This window comes from Haemaphysalis longicornis, unplaced genomic scaffold (assembly GCF_048455015.1).
Source record: "Haemaphysalis longicornis isolate Haplotype H1 unplaced genomic scaffold, Haemaphysalis longicornis Haplotype H1 scaffold_1, whole genome shotgun sequence".
In the NCBI taxonomy this organism is placed as follows: domain Eukaryota; kingdom Metazoa; phylum Arthropoda; class Arachnida; order Ixodida; family Ixodidae; genus Haemaphysalis; species Haemaphysalis longicornis.
The window spans coordinates 1393840-1417109 of NW_027526203.1; the positions used below are offsets into that span (position 1 = coordinate 1393840).

Below are 23270 nucleotides of genomic sequence, written 5' to 3' on the forward strand. Positions count from 1 at the left end.
TTTCATTCAGGTGGTGCGCTCAGACCTGGAAGACATGGTGCGCATCTGTCGGGGCGAGCGCCGCCAGACCAACTACCATCGAACCATGATTGCTGATCTTGCCAAGGGTGTGTACCTTCTCCTTGTCTTCACTGGCCTTGTGTCCTCCTCGCGGACCAATCAAAACAAATCTCAAAACCCCAGCCGGGGTCCTGAGGGTTGCTTTGCATTTGATGCACCAAGCAGTAGCCACATTTTTAAAATGTAGCTGTGAACTTGGTTTCAGTCTGTTACACCACCACTGTTGCTGCTGTGGTGCCAGCAACGAGGTGGCCACACGTCGAAGCTGCATAAAAGGTGATTAGTTAAAAGGTAATGTGCAGGTGGCACTGGTTGGAGGAATGTGCGAGGAAGAGAATGGAGTGGAGGTGTTCAGAAAACAAGTCTTGGCTACGCATGTTTGATCAAAAATGAGAGCCCACTATGCTGCCTCATTGAATTGTGCCATCTGAACGAAATGTGAACGAAGCTGCCAGGGCACCATAGTCATGACCGAATGGGTGCTATGCTAAAGTAGGATAATTTTCAAATCACAATTAAGGGGGGACGCGGCTTTCAACTTCGGAAAAATGACCAAAACATCGTTTTTTTGAAACCCACATATTCGGCTTCTATGTTTCCTATTCTATGCGTCTGCAAAGTTTTTAGGCTGAAAAGCGTCGCAAAGTGGCATAAAAAATACTTTTGTCAGGCGCGGTGACAAACTATCAGCGCAAAAGGGCGAAAAAACGGCAATTTTCGGAGCGCTCTATCTCCGCACCGGTGCCACCGGGCGCGGCCATTTTGATATGGTTAGATCGGCCGAGCGATCGTCTTTCCGGTTCTGCTCGTCTCTTTTATCTTCGTTCATTCACAAACGCACAAACGGCAGAAAAGAAACGACGCACAAACGAAGCTAGAAATAGATGCTGAAGCGCTATTGGTCCTCGGTCGGGGCGCGGAACACCGACCCTCTTGATTGGATGTCACGGGCGCAATGCAAGATGGCGGCCGCCTGAGCTGCGTAGCGAGCGGGTTGAGTTCATTTTCGCAGCTTCGCTCGGCCGAGTTTCTGTTCAATCTATGGCATTCAACACGGACGTTATCGCGGTGGGAATGCTGGAGATAACGAGCCAGATTACGGGAAGTTGTGTGGCTCGAAAGGAGGAGGTCATCGAACGCTTCGTGGTGCGCGTGACTCTACCGTCGCCAGACCCCGGAGGGTGACGCGGTGTGCGCGCTTGCAATAGCGGTTCGTGAAGTGAACTTTTGGTCGGGTTTGCGATGTTTACACGCTTAGTTATTGCTGTGTTTTGACTGTGGGCTCGCTAGCCTTGAGAAAGAAACGGTCGACGCGTCAAACGCTGCGGCGCGCACGGCATAGCCGACGCGCATTGGGGCAGCACATGACTGGGCAACCGGTTACGATTGAACGCCAGTAGTTGTAATTAATGCCTGCGTCGTTAGATTTAATCTTAAAAGCGACCTGACCAGCCATATCAGCTGTAATCAAAGTTCGATATGTCGCGGTAAGCGTGCGCTAAGATGCGCGCGAGCCATATCGCCTTTCTTGCGCAACGTTTCCCGTGCACTTGTAATTTTCATGCAAACAGGTTTGAGTTAGTAATATAGGAATAAAAATATGTTCTCTGCATTAAAAATGTACGTTTGTTGCAGCATTTAACAGTGATTTTTTAGTGAAATTATTGATTCCATTGCGCTCAGGGCATACTGGCTTTGCTGCGAGAAATATTGGATGCCTTGAATGTCAAAAGTAGTAAAAAAATATGCTCTTGCATTGAAGTTGGGAGTTATGCAGAATACTCTACCAAGCTTTAAAGTAGCTCATTTTCATCCTTGTGGTATGCAAACTTTTGGCAATGAACACCTGCACGTATGAGTACTAAGTTGCTGTGCCAGGCAAGATGATAAAACATAAAAAAAAGCCAAAAATGTTCAAATTTAAGTAAAAAAAATGCTTAACTTGTTGCCATGGTGACAACACTGCAAAAGGAGGCTGTTCAGTGCGATACAGCCAACCAGCTAACCTACTTTGCATTGAAAGCCCATTGAAACCTATCTCCCCCTTCATTTGATCTGCAAAGTGGGGTATGTACTCTTCACAGAGGAGCTGAAAATGATATTTTCTGGAAAGAGAAAGGCTGTGAAAGGCACTCCAATTTCAAGGCAAGGCATTCCAGAAGCCCCATGTTCAAAAGGACATGAAAGGCTACAACCGTGACGACTTTTGATAAGTGAAACCTATGTTGCAACTTTGGAAGCCGTTTTCTCAAAACAGTTTTTTTTGCCACCTGTGTCGCTTGTACCAGGGATTTCTTTGTGACCGCTGGGTCAATTTTGATTCCGTTTCTTGCATTACATTCCTTGATGAACAGTTCAGGTCGTGACACTCTTGGTTTTCCAGATTTGTTTTTTGTGATTTTTTTATTCACATAATCGTTCACAGTCAACATGCCTATTGCACATTAACCTCTAAAAAAATGAAAACTAAAAAACATTGTGTTGTAAAAAAAAAATTCTAAAACTGTCACGACCTCGTCCATTCATTTGAGAATGCAAAGCACTTCGAACAAATTTTCTATCATGTTTTATAAGCCGCTCAAGCTCGGTACAAGCGGAACAGAAAGAAAATTTAATACATAAAAAAGTTTTCAGAATATTAGCTTGAAATTTTTATGGTGTTATCACGGAAGCGTTTCCAGTTGCTGTGCCAATTTTCATCAAAATCCACAAAGAAATAAAAAAGTTGATTTTGAAAGCCACGTCCCCCCTTAAAGGGGCACTGACACAAAATTTTGAAGGCGAGATAACTTCAGAGATAGATTGGTGGGAACACATATACATCATCTGCAAAATATCAGCGGCGAATACAGCCTAGAACATATTTAAAATCAATTTTGAAGTGTGCGAAACGCAACCGAGCAGCCAGCAGAGGACCACGCGCAATTGTAAATAAACAACATCCAAACACGTCACGAGTTTGTGTTTGCCGCTTCCGCACTACCGGCGTTTTTAGCTGGCTCGCCCGGCTCGCCGCTCCAATCGGAGGGCCGGGGTGCGGAGCTTCTGCTCTCGAGAACGAACGACCCGATCGTTGGCGGCGGAGGCAGCGGAGGCGCCGTGATTTCGTAAGCTAATCGGGCAGCTGGCCGCGACCAAAGTTCTACAGCGATTCCAGGCACTCTGTTTCTATTACTGTTTATTGCCATTGGATGCGAAAACGCGCCGAAGGCACGAACAGCTCACTGAGCTAACCGCACGGTCGCTGTGCAGGCGGCGGCCACGGCCGCGAAGTGGCCCAGGCCAGCGCAAGTAGCTCGAGTGATAGCTTGTTACCGCTGCACGAAATTGTCCCCAAGTCCCGACCATGGTGGCTTACATGAGAAAGGAGTTAATGATGCGATGGCGGGTTGAATTAAAAATTGTCATCTGCACCGCTTACGAGAGCGGCACTCGAATATCCGCCGCAGTGCTGAGCCGAACACATCTGTAGGCGGACCTGTAGGCAGACCGGCCGGCTGCTCCCAGCGCGCGTCTTGCCACCCACCGTCTCGAGCGTCGCGCTGGTCGCGCGTCGTTTTAGCCGCAATAGCATTTGCACTCGCAGCGCCTGCGTCACATCCACGGTCGCTTTTTAATTAAGCGCCTCACGAGATCAGTACGCGGGGGCATTCGCAGAAACTGTCGTCGATGCAGATTCGACAGTGCTACGGCGGCTCTGCTCTGTGATATCCCTCCGACGGTCACGTGGTCAGCTTTGTTCACACAAAATCCACAAAATCCATCGTTTCGCGGCACTCGCTGAAACCGAAACTGCGACTGGCCGCATTGAAAATGCCTCTAATTAAACAACCGTCGCACGCTGAAGCAAATGAGGTTTCTACAGGTTATAAGTAGGTCACTAGCTACTTATCGCAACAAAAAAAAACAAGATGCAAAATTTTTGTGTCAGTGCCCCTTTAAGCTGTGGGCATGGTGGGACTAAGAGGGCCGATGCGGGATACAGGGGATTTCACCACGCCCGCAAAATGACCCATCCAAAATGCCCCAAAGCGGTTTGCAGGGTCCACAAGGGAGACGCCGTGACGAGTTCGACTCACCGACAAAGGTGACGACAGGCTCCAAAGGGCCAGCAAAGGCCCCAAAGCAAAGGCCCCAACCGAACGGCGCAGCGGAGAGGAGACGAGCCAACGTTAGGACTAACGGTGCCCTGGTTCTCTCCGGCTCCGGTCTCCTCTATCCCCACACCTCCCCCTTCCAAGAGCCCCGCGAAGTGCGTGCGACACACTTAGTGTGGGGGAAAGGAGGCAGGTTCCTTGGCGAGGAGCGGCGGTGGCGGCAGGGCGGTTGGGGCCCGCTGCAACGTATGTCGCGGGCGGATGCGCGCGCACCACGTGCAGCTAAAGGTTTCGCTCCCGTGAAGAGACTAAAGGATCCCCACAAAACATACTATTTAGTTAGTGCTACAAAACTTGCTAAAATTATCATTTTATCATAGTGATCACGAATACTGGGCCATGTTTTAGGAAGTTTGCTCGAGCAATAGGAGTGGTGGCCGCACATTAGTTGCTTTAAAACTGATTATCTTCTGTATTGAATGAAGCGCAGTTCAGCATGATCCTCCGCCTCCTTGGCATGATCCTCCTCCTAATATGGCCTCAAAGTGGCAGAGCCACTTTCTGAGGCCATATTAGTGCTGAAGCCCCCACTGATTCGTATCATCAGGGGTGAGACAGCTGCGCATATTGTGTAGTTTTGATGCAAAATTGTTTTCTTGCGCCAGGCTGCTCGAAAAGCTTGAAAATTTCGAAAATTGCACCAAACTGCTCCAAAACGATCTGAGAACCAAGGATTTTAACGCTCCCGTCAGTTTCAGCGGGGAAAAAGGCTTAGTGCAGCGTACTTTTCCAGCATCTCCAGGGTGATGCTGTTTGTAAAGGTTTAATTGATTGATCATCCAATAAATAAACGGCATAAAATTGTCCCTGAGATAGTTTTTTCGAAAGTTTCAATGTCGGGTTGCACATGTTATATTCTTTGAGTTTTTGAAGTTTTTCCATCGAAAACCATTGCAAAGTCCTGTAAAAAAAATACTTGTGTGTTCTGAGGCGGCAAACTACTTGTGCAAGCTAGGTGATGAAAAAACAGCGGTTTTAGGAGCGCCGTATCTCTGGAACGACACTACTGGGGATCGCCATCTTGGTATGGTGAAGATTGGAAAACATGGCCACCGGGCAAAGCAATTGCTCGTGGTTTAGGCAGTGCTCTTCATCTACTTCTGCTGTGGTTTTGGTTATGGAAGTGGCTTGGCTTACATTTAGTCGTTTGATCTGTTGCGGGACTCGAAAGACGGGAGTTCATAAAAAAACAATGTGGCGCCCACGAATTCACCGTGTTTCGGCTTTGAGTGTGAGGCCAGTGTGTGCCTGAAGTGAAATTTCGGACTCATTGCGGTGTTATAAATCGCCGAGTTGTTGCTGCCTTTGACAGCGAGCTTGCGAGCAGCTTGAATGGGACGATCGACACTGCATAAGTGGCGGCGCAGGCTACATCACCGGAAAATGTTGCAGCAGTGCCCGATTGCGGGACGGGCTATTATTGCACGCTAGTAATAATGGTTCATCTATCTGAAGTGAAATTTAATGCCAAAAGGGAGGTGGCTAAACATAGCAACGTTACTCAAATTATGATCGAAGTGAACGTGCACCTTGGGTATTGAAAATGTTTGCGCAACTTTTGCCGTGGCGAGTGTGCACTTTGCATAAGTTGAGTCTGGGATTGCAAAAACAATAATTTCGACATTCACATAATAAAAGTGCCTTGCGATTGCTTAGTTTTTCAATTTGATATTTTCAACGGACCTCCACTCTATCCATGCATAGAGGCTAAGAATTTAAAAGTGGTTTGTTAAAAGATAGTGCAGTTTGTACCTTGTGATACTCTGGTAGAAAAAAACTTTATTATTTCAGTTTTATGCACGTTCAAAACCGATTAAAAAGTGCACTTTTCCCCCTCGAGTTGCCAAAAATTTATTTTTTGAGCTCCTAAGGTCACGTAATAAATGTCTGCTCCAAATCAAGGTTCTTCTGCTCCAAAATCAAGATTTTGCTGCTCCAAAAATTGCTCCCAAATCTGATTCAGCTGTTTCACCCCTGGTATCATCCATGGCAGCTCCAGAATATGTTCGTAACAGCTTAAATTTAGCCCAGTGCACACCATGCACTTCGGCTGGGAAATTTTTCAAATTTCAATTGCCCCAAAATTTGAATCGTCTGTCATATCACCAAGACTCGCATAGTGAAGACTAAGCTGCTTAAATCATAGAAAATCTGCCTGCTTGCCAGCCAAAATGATAGGGAGTCGCTGCATCTCTACAACTGTGGACATGTCCCTACAGTTGGCAACACTGGTTGCCAGGAGTGCGAGCAGTCAGTGTTAAGCTCTTTATTGCGTGTTTTCTGTTAACTACTGTCTTTCAATTATTGGCTCAGTGGGCGTAGAATTTAGACCGTGATGGTTGCGTGTTCTTAGTAACTATTGCTTAACTCTTTCACGACGGCGCCATAGGCAATCGGAAGCCGGCGTCTGATGATTTTAAATCTCCCGCAAAATCTGAAACCCGTGCTCCACAGACAACTATCGCCACCTTGTGTGTTCATTGGCAACTTCTTTTTCAATTTCGGTTTCGTTTGTTTATGTGTCTCGTGTGGTGGCGGCGTAGCAAGAGAAATTTGAACTGAAGGGGGAGGGGAGGAGGAGGAAAAATGGTGTCGGGTTCGCGCCGCGCTCCGCACATTCTGACTGCTGTAGCAAGCACTTCGGCAGCTCCTGCTGTCGATTTTTCTGATTCCAGCAGCAGTGAGGGGTCAAGCAATGAAATGGGATCTTCAGATTTCAGTTAGGATGACGAAGCTCCATTTCAGGTGCCTCGCACTTCAACAAGCAGGTAATTTCGTTGTGACTCCGCGCTGTATTTATAAACAAAATGTGCTTCTTATCTGACGACTGCAGTTTTGATTTTGTGTTTAGGGTCTCGAGAACGTACGGCCGGGTTATTTTGCCAAATGCACCGCGCCATATCGCGCTATCACCTTCAAGATAACCTAGCGCTCGTGTCAGATTAGCGCTGCAGGGTTCAGGTGCGACACTTGTCGAAAGCGCTCGATTTTTTTTTTTTTTTCTTGTTTTTTACCACCAAACTGATAAGAACTTTGTGCGAGGACAGAAAAAAGTATACCGTAATTACCCGATTCTAACGCGCACCCGATTTTCCTGACAAAATAAACTAAAAAACTTGCACCTCCGATTGTAACGCGCACGCAACTGTGTGAGCAAGAAAAACGAATGCGAGAGAAACGGGTGATTTATTTCCCGAAGTAATCTCACTCATCTCACTCCTCGTCGCTCTCCGCTAACCACAACATCTCGTCCTCGGTGCCGTCAAGCACGTTCGCGATGCCACACTTCTGAACTAACGTTCAACCATGGTCGACGGAATCGTGGCCCACGCCTCACATGCCCATCCCGCGAGCTTCTCCAGAGGCGCACGCTTCAGCCGACCGCTCGTTTTGAACGCGTGAGAGCCGCTGCTGCCATTGCTGTTATTAAGCGCGCAAGTGGAACGATTTGACGATTTGTGTGAACGCCGATAGAAAAGCCTAGGCGCCTGTGCTTCCTGCGTCCGAAAAATCGTTGCTAAAAGCTTTAGCGCCAACTTGACATGGCGATGGGTGGGACGAAATTTCCGCTCTTTCGGTTTTGGTTTCGTATCCGATTCTAACGCGCATGCGATTTCTCGACCTATTCTTCCGGAAAAAAAAAAGTGCGCGTTAGAATCGGGTAAGTACGGTACTTGGATGCACATTTTACAGAGACTCACTCACCCTTGAGTGCCCTCGCGGCGTGGCACAGCCGTCAGTTGCGCTAGGTTGACGGGCCCTCAAAAATCCAAAACTTGGTGTACACTGTTGGGTTATATATTGAATCATAGCCAAGGAACGTAGGAACAATTTGTATATCTTAAAATACCTGAAATAATTTTTAGTCTCAGTAAAAGTGCCGATTTGTGTTTTTCGTATACTTTTCTTGGGGGCTTTTTTCTGATTACTTGACGAATAAACTGTAAGTAATTGTACCTTTAACAAAACTGCTGCTTTGTGTTTGGAAGAGCAATCTATAAGCTACAATTTCATGCATAGCAAGACTACGTGTGTCCAGTAGCTCAAGAGAAAAAAAACGTTTTGTGGAAGCACTTAAAATCGGCCGTTTTTCCGCCGTAATGAAAGAGTTAAACCAGCTACAGCTAGACAGCGGCGGTGGCTGCCGTGAATGTGTCAATTTTATTTGGTGGTTCTGAAGGAAAGAGAAAGGAATATTGGGTGAATTTGTGAGTTCCCTGTTATGCGTAGGTGTGGACTATTTGGCTCAAATGTTCATGACCGTGTGATCTAAATAAAAACCTTGTATGCAGCTTAGGACCTTTGATGGGAAGCCAGCACTTCATAGCAGGTTGATCCCTGAAACACCTGGTGGCTTTTTGGCACTGGTGCAGGCATGCTGCCATCCCACTGGAAGAAGTACACGGTGTCACCCGGCTGCACTGTCATCCAGTGGGTGACGGATTTCTCGGACCGCATCAAGCAGCTGCAGAGGGTCTCCCTGGCCTGCACTTCGGGAGGGGCAGCTGCCCTCAAGGTTGGTGCATCTGCATCTTTAAAAGCCCCTTCCTAGTGCCACCAGTTGCCTGCCACCTATTAGCATGCCCCGTGTGGAGCCTGCCCTTTTCTTTAACTGGCTTGCCAAAGCTTTGTGCTTCGGTCTTCACCTAATCCTGCCTGGGAGTTCTGAGTGTGACAGATCTATGCATGCCTGGTTTGCTACTTGCCTTTCTTGTATTGGCCTGCTAAAGCGTTTCACTGCTTCGCACGTTTTGCGTGGCTTGATCATTGCATGTAAAAAAGTAACCTGTCATTAAAGGAGCCATGAAGAGAAAATGCAAGTTGGTTTTATTCGAAAGATTTCGTGTTTTATAGTGCCCCCAGCGCTTGTCCGGATACAAACGGTGCTTTATTCACTAAGAAATTAAACAATTTAGGTTAAAATTTTGATTTTCCCGCTCAATCGGGCGTTTTCGTGGCCCCAAGTGACATCACGGGAACCGACCGCTCTGCAGCCTAGAGTACCTTCATTCACGCATCCGCCGTACAGGGTAGAGACACGTAACGCTGGCGCCGCCATGTTCGGTTGCTCACTCGCCTCCGAAGCAAGTCATTGTGTCAAAACCGCGCTAAAATTATCGCCGCAACGCGGTTTACTGAAGAAGTTTGAATCATATTGTCTGTTTCGCGTTGCTAGGTCTCGTGGGAAACGAAAAAAATAACGCGTTGAGCCCGTTGGCCCAATTGCGGCGGCACGGGACCGTTCAAAGGTTGTCTCCACCCTGTAGCGGTGTTGGTTTGTTCCCGCGTTTCTTTACGTTCCGTAACCTAGATGGCTCCACCATACCGTGGCAAGCGTTTGGTTTGTTTTTGCCCGCATTTAAACCTGGCTTGTTTTTGTTCTGGGAGAAAATATTCGTTCCCTGAAACAGTGCTCGCTCGACAAATGGGGTCACGTAAGACACCGTTGCTTGCGTCAATCGGCCAGTGTCGTCTGAGACAACCCCAAGCCCCGTAGTACTGTGCAGCTAAACCAAAGCATGCTGTGCGCAGTACGAACAGCAGAACGCATCAGTACTTCTATGTTTACATGTGCTTTCGTAACTTCCACTGTTTGTCCCATCATTCCTATTGCTTTGTAAAGAATGTGCCCTAAATTTAAGCGCAAATCGCTCGTTCGTCTAGTTTGTAAGCTCTACCTAATTTGCGTCTGCTTCTGCCAGCCTCCGCCAATCGCAGAGCTTAGCCCATGTGACATCACAGGTTCTGTTGCGGGAAATGAGCTGGTGGGTCGCATGACCATTCCCGTTTTTCCTAATTATGTAGCTTATTTGAGCGAAGTTTACGTTAAAAGTGGTGTCGGTATGATTCTAACGAGACAATCTTTTGAATGAACCAAACTTGTGTTTTCTCTTCATGGCTCCTTTAAGTGTGAGGGCACAGCAGTAGCTTTCTTGAGCGTTGTTCAGTCTGTGTGCTACCCTGTGATGGTCTACCTGCATTGGCAAAGGCTTCTCTTTGCACCCAGCCTAGTGCACCTTGGTGGTTTGTGGCTGTTTTTGCTTGTCTGTGGTAGTGTGTGCCTACCTTGGCCCTTCTTATTTCTGCGCTTCACTTCGTGCAGCATATGTGTGTGCCCCGTGGTGTAAGGCTTGAGCATTGAGCAGCTTGAGTGGTGGTGGATGCACTGTGACTGCATAGCTGGTGGCGTCTTCTCTTCCTTCCCATCTTTGCTTTGTTCCTGAAATGCCAACCGTCCGTTTGGCCACTCCGGCCTTTACATTTCCCTCTCTCCCACTTGTCCCCCTACCACTCAGCAGTGCCGCTCCTTTGGGAACAGTGTCCCTATTGGCCTGGTGAGCAGCATCATCCTAGTTGGACAGCTGAAAAAGGAACAAAGGGAAAGACATCCCGATGCACACCCCCATCTTTTTCTCCTTCGAACTTGCAGCCAGGGTTCACCAACTGCGCTTGACCACTTTTGGGCTTGGCTGCATTTTGAGCTGAGGGCAGCCATCCCAGATTGTCATCCCATGCAGCCTGTGGGGTCGGTTACCTCAGAAGTAAAAGTGTTATGAGTGGCTACATTGTTCCTATAGCATCTTCACGTCAAGCGAAGATGAGCCTGCACGGTCTTGGGTGCTCTATGCTCAAGCACTCGTGCTGGCACCTCCTTGGCACAGGCAAACCTTGCCAGGGCAGGTTTTGGCCCTTGCAGGGGGCCTTGTCCGCTTTCAGGGACCACCCTTGCTTCAGCCAGGGGGCTCCAAGGGGCCCCAAAGGGTGCTCCAAAGCCAAAAGCAGCAGTGGGGCAGTGATCTGGGTTCCAGTAGGCTCTGTTCACACTGGCAAAGTATGGCCCTCAGCAGGGCTCTGGGCGATTTCAGAACAGTGCTGTGTGCCAAGTAGCTGAATTCCACTGCTTCTAGGACAGTTATTCTGGAACGCAGTAGTCCCTCCTTCCCCTTGTCCAGTCAGCCCACAGTACTGGGTCTGCCACTTGCCTCATTTGCGTGCAGCTGTCACTTCCGTGATCTGTCGTGGATGCACCTTGCACCGTGGTACACGTGACAGTGTCAGCCAGTTTGTTTCTGCTACCCTGGCTGTACTCCATTGTGCACACATTGTAACATCGTAATGTGTGGACCATCAGCACCCATGTGGAGTCCTTTCTTTTAGTTTTTTGGCCTCTTTATTCTAGGTGGCTGTCAGTGTGCACCACGAAGATGGCTCCGTCTAGGTAGACAAAACACTCTCGCTTGGTCACGAACTAATTCCACTCCACCAGTGTGAGCCGAGCCACCTTTGTGAGCAATAGTATGCTTCCCACCCCTGCAACACAGCAGCTCCAACACCATAGCTGCCAGAATCCGTCTGCAACAACAACGGTTTGCCCGGTTCATGGAGGCTCCATTACTGTGAGATCCAATGTGAGAAAGTCTGGTCAAGTGGTGGTATGAGTTCAATGCGCTGTGGTATGAATTGGTTGTGGAAAAGTAGGCGTGCCCAAAAGCCTTTGCTGGCTTGTGGTTGAGGGCATATCAGGATGGCTTGCAGGTTCTCGACGTTTGTTCTCAGCATTCCTTGTCAACATTCCCAAAGAGATCAATTCTCAATCACGCCAGCTGCACTTCACGTCGAACGCCAAACTGGCATTCCTGCTTCGCTCAAGAACGGAATTTTGAGTAACGATGTCTTCTCCAATGACCCAGAGTAGGCCATCACATAGTAGTAACTCGTATCGCCCAGGACAGTGCATGAATTTGCATGGGGTGTTTGACCGGGACAGGCCAAAGGAATCGAGTTTTCATGAAGACCGTGCAGGGGGACATGAATGCGGCTTTCTCAACATCGACTTTGACATTTGTGTCTGCAGGTTCGCTCTGCTACCTCCCTGCGACATGCAGGAGCGAGTTTTCCCCGCCGCAGAATGATTTCTTGGCCAAGGGTACGCACCTTCCTAAGTCGGCGCATTCAGCTTGCAGCAGTTCTCTCACGGCCCTTCGGACTAGTCTTTTTTTCAGCACTAGCACCACTGGGGACGCTCAGTGGCTACTTGGTGGGCCTCACTGCACCGGTATCCAGAATCTCAAGTATGCAGTCAAGATGCTCCCTTCTATGCGCAACACTTGAACTGTATTCGGTCGGTGTGGCACTGAAGCGACCTATTCTGTGTTCAAATGACTGGGAGAGTTTCCCCGGGCTTGGTGGCAACCTGTAGAGGGCTTAACAACCGAACTAAGCACGCCTTCTGGGCTAGAACCTCAAGACGCCGCACATGCATATAGTTTTTCTCTTCCAAAATGAAAGGCAACTTGTGTGTATCGTTACGTTCTGTCTCACCCCTTGCAGCTTAAAATCTGGTGGGACGCATACCATGTAGAGTGGAACCCTGATAATACAACTTTCAAGGGGCTGCGCAGAAGCGTTGTATGACCGGGGTGTCTTATGATCACGGTACGGGTAAATGCCGGCGTAGTAGACGGTCTCGCGCAACAGGTGGGCTAAGAACTTATTTAATCTACTATATTTAGCGCGTGCTTGTGTAATTTGCAAACTCCTGACTGAAATCTAAAGTTTCTAAACACAAAACTCCTATTTTGTGTCCCCTTCCCTCCACGGTGTCTGCACTAACCCGCCAGTAGTGCACCATGCCACGCGACCCCGGTGCCGTCTGGCATTATAGTCTTCCAGCTTTGCACCTCGCGCACACGAGATAGGCCGATGCGGGCGAGCAAACTGAGAGGGGAAAAGGCTAGAGTGTGAAGCTTCCGAGGCCAAGCGAAACAAACGATAGTACAAGGCGGCGATAAAAAAAAGGCAGCAAAGAAAGGAACGGATCGACAACACAGCTTTCAAAGACACTGAAAAAAAAAAAAAAAAAAAAAAGCAGAAAGAGAGGAGGAGAGAGAGAGCATCGTGAAAGGAAGAAACTTGAATCGAATGGACAAGGAAGCAGGTGTCTGGTTGCATCGTGTGTGTTTCATGCTAATCTGCTCAATGATAGCTTCGAATTCGCGGTCGGCGCGTTGACGTTCTGCCCCGTAGGGCCTTCGAAGGTCGACTCCCACTTGCCAGTACCCGCCTGCTTGCTTGTCAAACGAAGGTTAAGAGTAAAGAAAGGTCTGGACGAGGTGGCGAAGTGGTGTAAAAAGATGGGAAAAACGCTTATTTATCCAAGCCATGGTCCGTCGTATGAAGCGGACCGCATACACACGAGCGTCGTATCAAAGTTTTTAATGCATTGCTTGTGTGGGGAGTTTGCGGGGACCATGGTGATCTGTTGTAAGAAGCAGGTCATCGTAATACCGGGGGGTCGTATCAGCGGGGGTCGCTGTACATATTTTAATGACTGAGTGTTCATTTCTCTTTGGGGGCTAATGACGACACCATGCACAGAGTCTCAAAACATTAACCATGCAGGAAACTTAGCAGAGTCGCATAAACTTACCCAAACCAAGAATAAGCTAGGTGGGGCTGCCAGCTTCACTGTTTTCCCAGGCTTTGCGCCTCTAATCCAATGCTCCCCTCTAGCACCGCAGCAGAGCATTCCAATCAACAATTTAGAAGCAGAAGTGCAGTTACAGGGGCTGTGCATCACAGAACAGAAATTGTGTTCTGGCACACAATGGTGGCAAGTAGTGCTGACATGCAAAAGCATTTCCAGCCCAAGCTGCCACAATTTTTCTTTTGCACTGATCAAGGGCTGGAAATGCTTTTGCACGTCACCACATTACTTGCCATCATTGTGTGCCAGAACACAATTTCTGTTCTGTGATGCGCAGCCCCCGTAACTGCACTTCTGCTTCTGAATTGTTGATTGGAATGCCTCCGCTGCGGTGCTAGAGGGGAGCATTGGATATATCTTTATTTCTACTCGTCCCAAGTCTGCACTTGTATTGTTGCAGCCGTATCCTATTGGCTTGAAAGCATTTTCTTACTGAAATGTTAAGGTTTTTCCTCAGTCATCATGCAGGGCCTTGTTTTTGGAGCTGGCAGTGTGGCAGTAGATGGACTAGTGACCTTTGAGAAAGAAAGCATGACCTGTACAAGAGTTCTTTCTGATATATTTTTGCAAATAACTAGTCCAAAACACCGGGTGTGGCCTCTAACACAATTGTAGTGCAGTCAAACCTTGGTATAACTGACTGGGCCTAGAAGGATTCAAAAGAAATATAAGAAATCTTGTGTCACTAGGATATAAGGGTGGGCGATGGCCAAGAATGGTGTTCCCAAGCACAATGCCAAAGCTAGTGTTCTGTGGAGTATGCACAATGAAGTGGGACAGGCGTAAAGATAGTGTAAGGAGGGTGTACTACTTCCTTTACACAAGTCTCAGTTGACCTATGTTCACAGTAAATTTGATTGGTACATTGATTCACACTTAGTGACATTCTCCCCCTGCCATGCACATGTGCATGGGCACGCATGTACGCGCACACACACATGCGAGCGCGCACATGCACATGCACACATGCATGGCAAGGGTCTAAACAGTTTCGCGTCACGGCGGCGATGGGAGCATTCTGTGTTGATTTTACCCAACCGGCCAATTCGCTTCCGCTCACCGACTGGCCAGAGTCACTGGTAATTACAGTGTAGACCATTTATAACGTAACCGCTTATAGTGCGGGACCGGATATAATGCGGGTTTCTGTGACCACCGGTTCACCTCCCATAGAACTCAATGCATAAGCATACCGCTTAGAATGCGGTTGGCCGAAGCACAATACCGTTTATAGTGCGGTTTTCTGGCGGGACTGCTGGTCGACCGGCGCAACTAGGGCATCGTTTTAGGGTAGCAAAAGAAAAAAGAAAGGATGAAATCGGCCATCTGACGCAGCGCGCACCCCTTGCTCTCTAACTTCGCCACACAAGAAAAGCCTTTAGTTCACGCCTACGTGATAACCACAACTGACCTTGCTTGACACTCATCGGAAGATAGCGACCCCCGTCCCCGTCCGCACGCGTTTTCGCACACGATTTGTGCACGTCGGCGTTGCGCGTGCTTTCGTTTTTTCACGCTCGTGACGACGATTTTGCGCTCGCGGTCGCTTCTTCGCGTGGCAGTGGGAGGAGCCTGACGACTTGCACCAATGGTGAGAGGCGCACCTAATGGTGAGGGATCCGAAACGCTCCGACAAGCCGGCTGGCCGCGTCAGAGGTGTTTAGGCCTACCGCCGCGGTGTTTTTTGATGGGCGCTTTCACAAGCAACGTGAATGGCAGTTTATATTCCTCTTTTCGCCCATATTAGCAGCTCTTTTCTTGCGTGAGCACCCTCGCTTGCACTTCGCGCGGCATTTCAGCGAGCAGTTAGAAGCGGTCACTGGAGCTTCCTGCACCACTTCGCGGCCAGGGCCGACGCCATGTTGCCACCTCTTAACGCGCCGCACACCACGCCAGTTGTAACCGGGCCAACGTCGCCGCGCCTGCGGCGTGCACTGCACTCGCTCCAAGTGGTTCACGCTTTAGAACGTTGTGCAGATAAGCCACCGCTCTTTCCCTTTCCGAACAAGCGAGCCGCACGAAGCCGAAGATTCCCCCCACCAGTACGCTGCGCTGATAAGCAGCCACCTTCGGCAGCGTGAACACAAGGTAGGGTAAAAAAAAAAAAAAAAAAAAAAAAAGTCCCGCTGGCGTTCTTATTACGTCCCACGGCATCTGTTCATAGACGCTAAAAACGCAGCCACGATCCTCCGAAACGCAAACACAACGGAAGTTAAAGCCGTGCTCGCTGTTTGTAACACTGCGCTTGCAGTGACCCTGCAGTAGCGGCTGATGAAAATAAAAAATACGATATAAAGACCAGGCCTTCGCTTTTAAGTTCCATGCATTTGAGGGATGATAATTAAAGGATGATTTGAGAGGTTGGTGGCGATGTGGTTGGATTCGCGCATGTTTTGGTTATAGTGCGGATTTTTACGGCTCCCGCGACATACGTTATAAGCGGTCTACACTGTATTAACAATGACTCTGGCTAGTCAGTGAGCGGAAGCGGTTTGGCCAGTTGGGTAAAAATCAAGACAGAATGCTCCCATCCAGTACTGCAATTCTCGCTGGTGTCGTTTTGCAACAGCAACTGATCAGTCTGTCTTAATTTTACCCAACTGGCCAAACCGCTTCTGCTCACTGACTAGCCAATGTCGCTATCAGTAATTAACAGTGACTCTGGCTAGTCAGTGAACGGAAGCGGTTGGTCTGGTTGGGTTAAATCAATTATGACTGCTCCCATCGCCGCCATGATGCGACACTAATTAGACCGTTGCATTTTCTTTTGTCAGCCCCCATTAGGAGTGCTGTTTGTGGCAGGCCCTCTCGCTGATGCTGGCTGGCGGTCTCCCTCTCTCCCTGCAGACCCTGCACGTGTGGCTGGGCGGCCTGTTCAACCCGGAGGCCTACATCACGGCCACCCGCCAGTACGTGGCCCAGGCCAATGGGTGGTCCCTGGAGGAGCTCTCGCTCGAGGCAAGTGCCCTTCTCCCGGCACTCAGTTCGGGGATCACTTGGGTGCAGGATCACTCTTGGCTGTTGTAGGAGCATCAGTGTATTAGGGGACAGAGCTGCCGTCTTTGGAAGTTGGAAAAAAGACCTGAAGTGCTAAAAAGAAGCTCCTTGTCATTTTTCTGATCAGTTAGGATGCTGTGTAAGGGAGGTTCTCAGCGGGGCTTTTATGGGGCGCAGAAGGGACCGAGTGTGCTCATACTTGCGAGTCGCAGGTGCGGGTGTGGGACTCGTACGAGAAGGCAGACCCCATGGACGAGTGCAGCTTTGCCCTGGCAGGCCTGAAGCTACAGGGGGCCAAGTGTGTCCGGAGCTACCTGAGCCTCACTTCGACCATCTTCACCGAGCTGCCCCTCACCATCATTCGATGGGTCAAGCACCGTGAGGATTTCAGCGAGGCCATGGTAGGGGTACAAAGAGAGATGCCCTGTGGCACTGGGCAATGACCTATAACTTTGTTTGCCCAGCTGCAAACAGTTTTTTGAAAGTAGGTGCTGGTGTGCTGTTCTCTTTGTTATGCTTCTAACACTGATTTCAATTTTCATATTAAAACATACCATATTTACTCGCGTAATGAACCCTCCCCCCACTTTTCTTCTTGGGAATTTACTTTTTTTGTCACTTTGAATAGAAAATGCAGCAAGAAAATGCTTTCATCTCAGCACGGTTGCTGATGCCGTAGACCAGGGGTTCTCAAGCATGTTGGTCCCAGGGAACCCTGCTAAGTTCCGTTAAGTGCCAAGGAACCCCCCCCCCCCTTCCGCTATTTTTCATTCCGTTCATGCTACATTAACGTGCAATAAATTCAAAATCAAGCAAGGGTATCGTTTTTTTTTCCCGTCGACTTTACGCGAATGCGTACGCTAGCGGCACCTATCTCCAAACAGGAAAAATGCGGATGGGGGTATATAAGACCGAGATTCAAGTGCAACAGTTCAACCACGTGGCCCGTTTTCGGAGTCTGGCTGGCTACAAGCTGCTGGCGAGATTTATTGCACAGCTCTCGCGTTTCTGTTATGCGCCGAGATGTGCTTAATTACTGACACTCGGGCGTGAGTAATGGAGATTCCTTAGATCGATCGCACCTCAAGTTCACCATATAAGACTTTGCGACTGCGGAACCAGGGAAAATTTATCAGTGGCTCGTGGAACCCTGAGGAGGGGCCTGCGGAACCCCTAGGTTCCGCGGAACCCAGTTTGAGAAACCATGCCGTAGACAGACAGACAGACAAAGAACTTTATTTTTGGTCCTGAGGAACTACGTTAGAGCTGTAGTTGCGGGCCGCACCCACGTAGGGACAGGAAGGCCGTGGCCCTCCGCCCTTTCACACGTCCTCTAGACGGCCAGGAGTTGGAAGGAGAGGTCGCCACTTTTGAGGGCTTCCTCCCAATCCTCTTTTTACCTAAACACAGCGTCGCGTATTGCAGGGCATTGCCAGAGCATGTGATCTAATGAACAATACGCCTCTCCGCAGTCGGGACAGTGCAAAATGACTAAACCTGCCCCGCGAAGGGAAGGACCCCGTCTGGAGCATTCTCAAGACAGACAACTCAGGCCAAGTAAGCGTTGGATGAGGAGGTGGGTAGATCCTCCGAGAGAAAAGATAGTGACTTACGACCTCGTGAAATGTTAGAAGGGGATCCCTGAACCTCCCGGCATCCCCCCCCCGTGAATCCGCCGGGACCGCCGCGGTCAGATAATCCTCACGCACGGTCATGGGCCAACTCGTTGCCGTTGGGAACGTCGGGATGGACGTTGGTCCCCATATGGGCCGGGAACCATTTGATTGTGTGATGTCCAGCGGCCCCCTCACGACCCAATTGCAGCAACTTGATATCACGCTACTGTACGCGCAGAAATGCTAAAAACGCATTCCAACAAAACGAAATCTCAATGGTAGCTGGAGACGTGAGCGCGTATGCCGTGGCTCACAATTTAAAAATTGCACGCTTGCGGAGCGCCTCCTTCTGAACACAAAACGGGCCTTCTTGTGCCATGAAAACGTTCTCCGCACTCCTTCCCTGCTCTTTGCTTTACTGGCTGGTTCTGGCGGCGTGCGAACAAAGCACTAAACGTACTGCGCACTCCTCCGCTCTTGCTGTTCCGCGACGTCGCCATTGCGCTCCGTGGTTTTGTTGTTCAGTTGTGTTCGACCTTTTTTTGTGCTCCTGGAGCGCGCTGTACGATGGGCGAGTACGTGAGCTACACAGCCAGTTTTAAACTGAAGGTGGTGGAGCTTGCGTTGATGCCCATGGAAGCCGCGTGGCTTGGCGGCACTTCAGTGTTGACCCAGTGCGTGCGAGACGTTTGGCCGATAAACAGGGATCCCCATGTGTTTCGTGGCCCCAAAAAAGTGAAGTTTCCCGGTGTGGGAAAAAAAGTTAGAGTGCCTTGACGGCGTGGAAGATGGTGCGCTGCGGGCCGACAACGAATGTGATGCCGCAAGCGACTTGAGTGAGGACAGCTCCATGGCGAGTAGCGTGTCGGTAATAAAAAAAAAATTGATTGCATAATTACCTACATCTTTTTGCAAAACTGGTAAGGCTCTGATATCGCTTCTCTTAGCAGCTTTATTGTATGAACTTTCAACTTTTAAAAATCTGTTCTAAATTTTTTCCCACATAATGAACCCTCCCCCCAAATTCATGCCAAATTTTCTGGAAAAAAAAGTGGGTTCATTACGCGAGTAAATACGGTAGTTGGAAATTTTCAGTTTAGGTTATGGCGAAGCTAAAGGAGCGAAAGATGCGGTCAGGCTTGTCCCATTTATGTGTCCCATTTACGTTTTGTCCGCATTATTTTTGCACTATTCCAAAAGATTTCAGCCTTGAGGTTTTCTCCGAATATTTTTGCTCTTTCCTGTTTAACCAAAGTGACGTTCACTGAGGCTGTTTTTAAGAGCATATTGTGACTGTGTATTATGCCTAATTTTTGATGCAACAAGTTTCGCTGTGACAGAAAAGGCAGCTGCACTCACTGGGAAAGTAAACAAGCACCTTTTTCTCCATTTTCTTGGTGCCCGGGGCACTAATAGAGTGCATTCAACAGCTGGCCGAGTTAGTGATGCATTCTGGCAAAAGCACTCACTGGGAAAGTAAACAAGCACCTTTTTCCCCATTTTCTTGGTGCCCGGGGCACTAATAGAGTGCATTCAACAGCTGGCCGAGTTAGTGATGCATTCTGGCAAAAGCTGCTCAAATGACATATCCCAAAGCTGAAGGATAAAAACCAGCAGCATATGAACATTTGCAGTGTGGTGTGCATGAATGTTGATGTGCACAGATTATTTTTATACAGGGCAGACCGCTTATGTATTTCGTGGGAGCCGCGAAAATCCGCACTGTGAGCAGTACCGCGCACTATAAACAAAACATGCGTGAATCCAATCACATCGCAATGTACCTTTCAATCATTCTTTGTTTATCATCACTCAAACGAAGACCCTTTAAAAATAGCAGCACGTCCCCCCTCCCCTCCCCCCCCTCCTCCTATCAGCCACTGCTGAAGGGCCCTGCAAGCTACTGCAGGGTCTTACAAACCGCGAGCGCAGCTTTAACTTCTTTGTGTTTGTGCTTTGAGGGATCCCGTCTGCAGTTCTTAGCGTCTGTGAAAGGATGCTACGAGACAACGGGGGGGGGAATGGTGGTAATTTTGAACTTCAGACAGCAAGTTTTTAATGGAATTTTAGACAAAAAGATAAAAAACCACTCAATTAATATTCAGTGAATAAACTCCTTGATATTTAGTTATAGTCATTAATATAAAATGTTTCTGGCTCACTAACTCTGTAGCTTATTTATCAATGCCAAGTTACAAGAACGAAACTTGGCAGCAGTTGTACTAACACCGAAACATTGTGGGTTAACACTGAAGCTTTCAACTGCCATTAATACCGTATAAACCCCCCGCACGGGGCACCTTGAGTATTCATGGTGACGGTGAGCAGCGACACCGTGGACCCCGAGCTCCCAACATAAGCCGTGTCCAACCGTGGCGAGGTGTTAAAAGGGGAAGGGTAAAAGCCGTAAACGGTGGCCGTCGGAGCCTTGGTCAAGCTCCGGCCGATGGGTCCCTGCCTGGTAGACAGGCAGGGAGCTCCGGGACCTCTTTGACTTCCAGGGTAAGGTCAAAGGAGAAAGTACCCCCGTCTCCCTGCTTTCAAATGTATCATATGGCATTTTCCAACCCCCCCCCTTCCCCAAACGTGATCGGCCCCCAAAAAGGGCCCGCACCGATGTTTCTTTTCCACCACTTCCTAACTTGAGTATTCCGAAACTGAACAACTACTCTCGCTTCTTAGTGATAGAATCAGTTCACCAGTTGAACCCTCTTGCTTCAAACTCAGTATTTCTTGTCTCCAAATTTCTTGAAGGTGTCATCGGCGAATCATATAAAGCGAGAAAACAAAGAACCGGTGAAATCCTTGTTGAATTCAGTAGCCAGGTTCAGGCTGATAAACTTCTTGCACAAACCAGCATCGCCGATCTGGCCATCCGAGTCGCCCCACCGCAGCCTAAATAGCTCCCAGGGCGTGATCTCCGAACATGACCTCTTGAATGAAACTGAAGCTGACCTGCTGGAGGGCCTTTGTGGTCAGGGTGTAACTGGTGTCAGGCGTATAACCATACGTAGAGATGACAAACAACTACCCACGAAGCACCTCATACTTACCTTCGACAGGCCAACCCTCCCCGAATATGTCAACGCAGGCTTCATCCGATGCCTAGTCCGGCCTTACATCCTGAACCCGCGGCGCTGTTTCAAGTGCCAACGGTTCGGGCACGGCACAAACTCCTGCCGTGGCAGACTTACCTGTGCAAAATGCGCCCAGCACGACCATTCATCCGAGAACTGCAATACTGAGAATTTCACCTGTGCAAACTGCCAGGGTCCCCACGCTGCGTACTCACGGAAATGCGAGAAATTCGAACAAGAAAAGCAGATCATCAGTGTGAAGGTCACGGAAAACATCACCTTCCCAGAGGCGGGAAAGAGGTTCGCCTCTTTCCCCCTGGGGAGGTATGCCTAGAGCCCCTTACTTTTTGCGGTGGAACATTTCAAATTCTGCATTCTAGATAGGGGAATCTGCAAAATTCCGCGACAACATTGAAACAGCATAAGGTATATGTAACAGTTCATTTATTAGACACTTCAGACTCCTAACGTGCTAGATTTTATTTACAACTGAAGGAAGCTGTTGTGGCTGAGCATCTGGTGATGCTTTGTGCTTTCTTCACCAAGACAATGGCGCTAGTGAGGCACAATGTCACCATAGCGACTGAATGACCGACAGGTATTTAAGGGCAATGGAACAAAGTGTTGGAGTCAAGTGTTCCATCTCAGCCCAGAAAGCCAGGACTTCAAAATCTTCACCTGGTTTTCTTGTTTAGAAAGAAATTGTGCCAAATCCCTGTCACTAGACTTGAGGTCTTGGACAGACTTCAGGTACACTTGCCATTCAGCAGCTAGGGCTATAAATCCAGGAACGGCCCCAAACTCTGATCTCTTCTCTGAGAGACACCCAACTTGCTGGGGATCCAAGCACCTCACACTCTTGAAGAACTTCCAAGTGTCAGAGTTCTCCAAGTATACTAGCGCCTTGCTAGCCACTTTTCTCATTGCACCCTTTATTTGTTTGCAATCTGACCGGCCTTGTCGTGTGCAATGTTCTCTTTCTGTGGCTATGGCTAAGCCCCTTGATTCAGGTGGAGGCTGTGCCACCTAGCCACTTTTACTATCTGATAAGGTAGGAATACGCAGTTGAAAATTTAAATTTTCAACAGTAAAAATGTTGCAGACAATAGAAACCATTTTGCTATTACTTTTCCGCCATATTTCACCGAATATATCGTTTTGGGGACGTAGAGCCACACTTTACGGTTGTTTTGGAATTCCGCGAAAACACTTTATTTCCGCGATTTTTCGCGGAATTGCGGAATCGCGGAAAGCTAGGGGCTCTAGGTATGCCGATGCAGCTCACCGGGGGGCGGAGCGGCGTCTGGTGTCACAGGGACCCAGTTCAGCGAGTCTGACCTGGTCCCGCCCCCGCCCCCCGCTGGGTTGCCTCGCGCAGCCCAACCCGGCACCACGCCGCTTGCTGAGGCAGCAGCGGTTCCGGTGCCGCTCCCGCCCCTGCCTCCCCGTCCTCCAGTGCGTTGGAGGGTGCCGAGTGGATGGACACCGCAGGCCCCGCACCGGCTCCCACCGTCACCGCACCGCACGTGCCACCCCTGGTGCCCCGGATGCCCTCGGCGGTGGTGGCTCAAACGAAGGGCTCCCGAAAGGGGGCCGAAAGGTACAGGGGGCCCGGTCCGCCAGGCACCCCTCTGACATCCGACAAGGAGATGGATGTCGTGCCGTTCCTGCCTGCAATGCATCGCAAGGAGCAGCCTCCGATGTCCAAGCTGACAGACAGGCCCAAAAATTCCAGAATAACAGCCCCGAAAGACGACACATGAACACACATGCACACACACACTCCAGTTATTCTTAAATTTAAATAATGGGAACAGAAAACATCATCCAATGGAACTGCAGAGGCCTCCTTAAAAATCTTGACGATGTGTATGAG

General features: G+C 49.0%; 1 protein-coding gene across 1 annotated transcript in view; it reads left to right on the forward strand.

Annotated features, from left to right (window-relative positions):
* LOC144174886 (dynein heavy chain, cytoplasmic-like) overlaps positions 1 to 23270 on the forward strand; it is a 408801-nt gene that overhangs the window by 379969 nt on the left and 5562 nt on the right. The window contains exons 73-76 of the mRNA XM_077703850.1: positions 11 to 107; positions 8591 to 8733; positions 16552 to 16662; positions 16914 to 17102. Coding sequence (XP_077559976.1) covers positions 11 to 107; positions 8591 to 8733; positions 16552 to 16662; positions 16914 to 17102 — 540 coding nt within the window. The remainder of the gene's footprint in view (positions 1 to 10; positions 108 to 8590; positions 8734 to 16551; positions 16663 to 16913; positions 17103 to 23270) is intronic.